At 41.3% G+C, this 2,515-nt stretch overlaps 1 protein-coding gene across 1 annotated transcript; it reads left to right on the top strand.

Moving 5' to 3' along the window:
• Positions 1–884: 884 nt before the first annotated feature.
• On the top strand, positions 885–1,752 carry LOC104506483 (sulfotransferase 1C1-like). The gene is made up of 4 exons (XM_010147445.1): positions 885–990; positions 1,047–1,141; positions 1,355–1,535; positions 1,640–1,752. Exons 1-4 carry the CDS (start codon positions 885–887, stop codon positions 1,750–1,752), a joined length of 495 nt encoding a protein of 164 aa, XP_010145747.1.
• Positions 1,753–2,515: the final 763 nt, after the last annotated feature.

Genomic DNA, 2,515 nt, shown 5'->3' with positions numbered 1-2,515 from the left:
GGGTGCGGGGGAAAGCTACTCTTTATTCTATTATCATTCAGAAATATACGTGACAATTTTCAGGCTTAATCTCTTCTTTCTCAAGTTAAAAGAAACCTGCTTGGAAGCCAGCTGGGAAGGACCAGTGGTTTAATTGGTTTTACTCTAGCCTGATACACAAGAAACCAAGGTTTAATTCTGTGTAGAAATGTGTGGTGCGAATTTGAGTTAAGGGAGTCTTTTTATCTAAATTCATCTGTATAAAAATTGGGCATCTGAACACAGCCAGTTATCTAGCTAAAGGCAGGCAAGCCCAGAAGCTGATTCTTCCCTTTCTAAAAAAGGTGCTCATGTGCAAGAAAGAAAACCTGCTCAGGTGGACAGCAGTTTGCCATTTTGATCAGTAAAGATTCCATAGGTTCTTAGTATATTTGGCACCATTTTGGCCTAGAAGCACTGCTGTCTGGACCAGCATGAGAGTCTCATATCTAAAGGAGACCTCATGTCTTGTGTTTGATCAGCTCGGTTTGGGAGCCCTCTGTCCCAGTGCAGACATCTAGGACGTAGCTACCCCTGTCCAAGCTAGTCATTTCGATACTTGCTGGAGAGAAGCAGGCACTCCTGATAATATACCAAGTATTTAAACCAGTTAGAATCACAGAAAAACGCAAGTTGGAAGGGACCTGTGGTGTCTGTCTGCTCCAACTCCCTGCTCAAAGCAGAGTCAATTAAGACAGACCTCGTCCAACGGATCAGATTAATCATTCTGGAAACATCTGTTCCTCTCCATCGACCCTAAAGGCAGCCTGGATTTTTCATTCAGGGGTAAGCATCTGCATTTGTTGCCCTCTAAAGTTACACATGAATCCTGCTCTGAGCATCCACAGACCTGAGGGATTAATAGCATGAATGCTGAGAGAGGCACAGAGCACAGCAGTCGTGGCCACAGTGATTCCAAAACAGCTGGGAAATGCCCAGATGCTGGTTATGAGGGAAACATGACTGCCACAGGTACCTGAGGTCAGTTTGGGTATTTATAGCTGCTGCTGCTGTTACTCCTTTTTCAGTGCTCTGGGGTTCCTGGTATGACCATGTAAAAGGATGGTGGAAGGCAAAAGATAAGCACCGTATTCTCTACCTCTTCTATGAAGATATGAAGGAGGTAAAAGGCTGAATGTATATTTATAGAGCTCTGAAATCCGGAAGTCCAGTAGAAACTGCCTACAATCAACAGTTTTCTACTATAATGCCAGCTGTATGAGTAAATCTTCCAATAACCCGATCTTCTCACCCTGACAATTGCAACTTTAACACCATGTTTGTTTTCTTTGCTTTTCCTGGCTCTGTATCTTATCCCAAGTTATTTTCTCTGCAGAATCCATATCAAGAAATTCAGAAGATTCTGAAGTTCCTGGAGAAGGATGTGGATCAAAAGGTTCTCAACAAAATACTCCACAACACCTCGTTTGAGATAATGAAGGAAAATCCCATGACGAACTACACCAAAGAGTTCCAGGGAATAATGGATCACTCCATTTCCCCATTCATGAGAAAAGGTACTGAGGTTTGTCACTGGCACCAACCCTGCCTTCCTGGTTGTCATACTTGGGCATCTATTACGACTAATGGGCTTTTTTTTTTTTGCTTTGCTGTTTCTTAGGGGTTGTCGGGGACTGGAAGAATTATTTCACTGTGGCACAGAATACGAAATTTGATGAAGATTATAAGAAGAAAATGGCTGATACCTCTCTCGTTTTTCGCACAGAATTGTGATTGTTAGCGATGGGAATTATTCTCTTCGATCTTCAGCTTTGCCCAATATATATATTTTGCTTCTCCTTCACGAAATACCTGTGTCCCTAAGATTTTAATATCTCTCTTTCACACACCACTGATTTTGTCATTATTATGAGAGTGCCCAAATTATGTGGAAGTTCAAGCTGGTATCCCTGAAGAAAATTATCCACTCGATACTTGTCATTTATACCTCCCACGGTAACTTTAAGCATTATCAAAAATACATCAGATATGTTTGAGTTTTTTGCAGTTGATATTCCTGGAGTTTTCAAATCGACCTCCAGCAGAAATTAGGAACCAATAGGAAAAAACTTGTTAAAGGAGTGCAACAGGTGTGGGCATCATATGTTATTCACATGTTGTACATTAATCAATAAATGATAATAAACAAATGTAAAGGTGGTCAATTATAAACAGCAACAGAAGTGCACAAAGTAGAATCATTTTCTTCTTCTCATTTTAAGCTGGATGTCATAAATGCCATTGAGATGAAAGCGTCATTTCCAAAAACACTGAGCACACGCTACTTCCTTTGGTAAAGCTTGCTGGAGGGCCACATGGCAGCATTTATCTACAGTCCAGCTGTGGAGGCAGTAGTCCCTACTGCGTCAAGACAAGAAGCTTTACTCACTGTTGCCTTCTGAAGGGAATAGCATAATCTTGTGTTCACATTTGGAGAGTTCTGAGAGTCAGTATGAACCTGTTCAAGAGTCAGTGCTGCATATCACAGAATCACACA

The sequence above is a fragment of the Eurypyga helias genome, unplaced genomic scaffold, assembly GCF_000690775.1.
Source record: "Eurypyga helias isolate BGI_N326 unplaced genomic scaffold, ASM69077v1 scaffold35892, whole genome shotgun sequence".
NCBI lineage: Eukaryota > Metazoa > Chordata > Aves > Eurypygiformes > Eurypygidae > Eurypyga > Eurypyga helias.
Note: the sequence above shows the minus strand (reverse complement) of the source record. Positions and strands in the feature narration are given on the sequence as shown.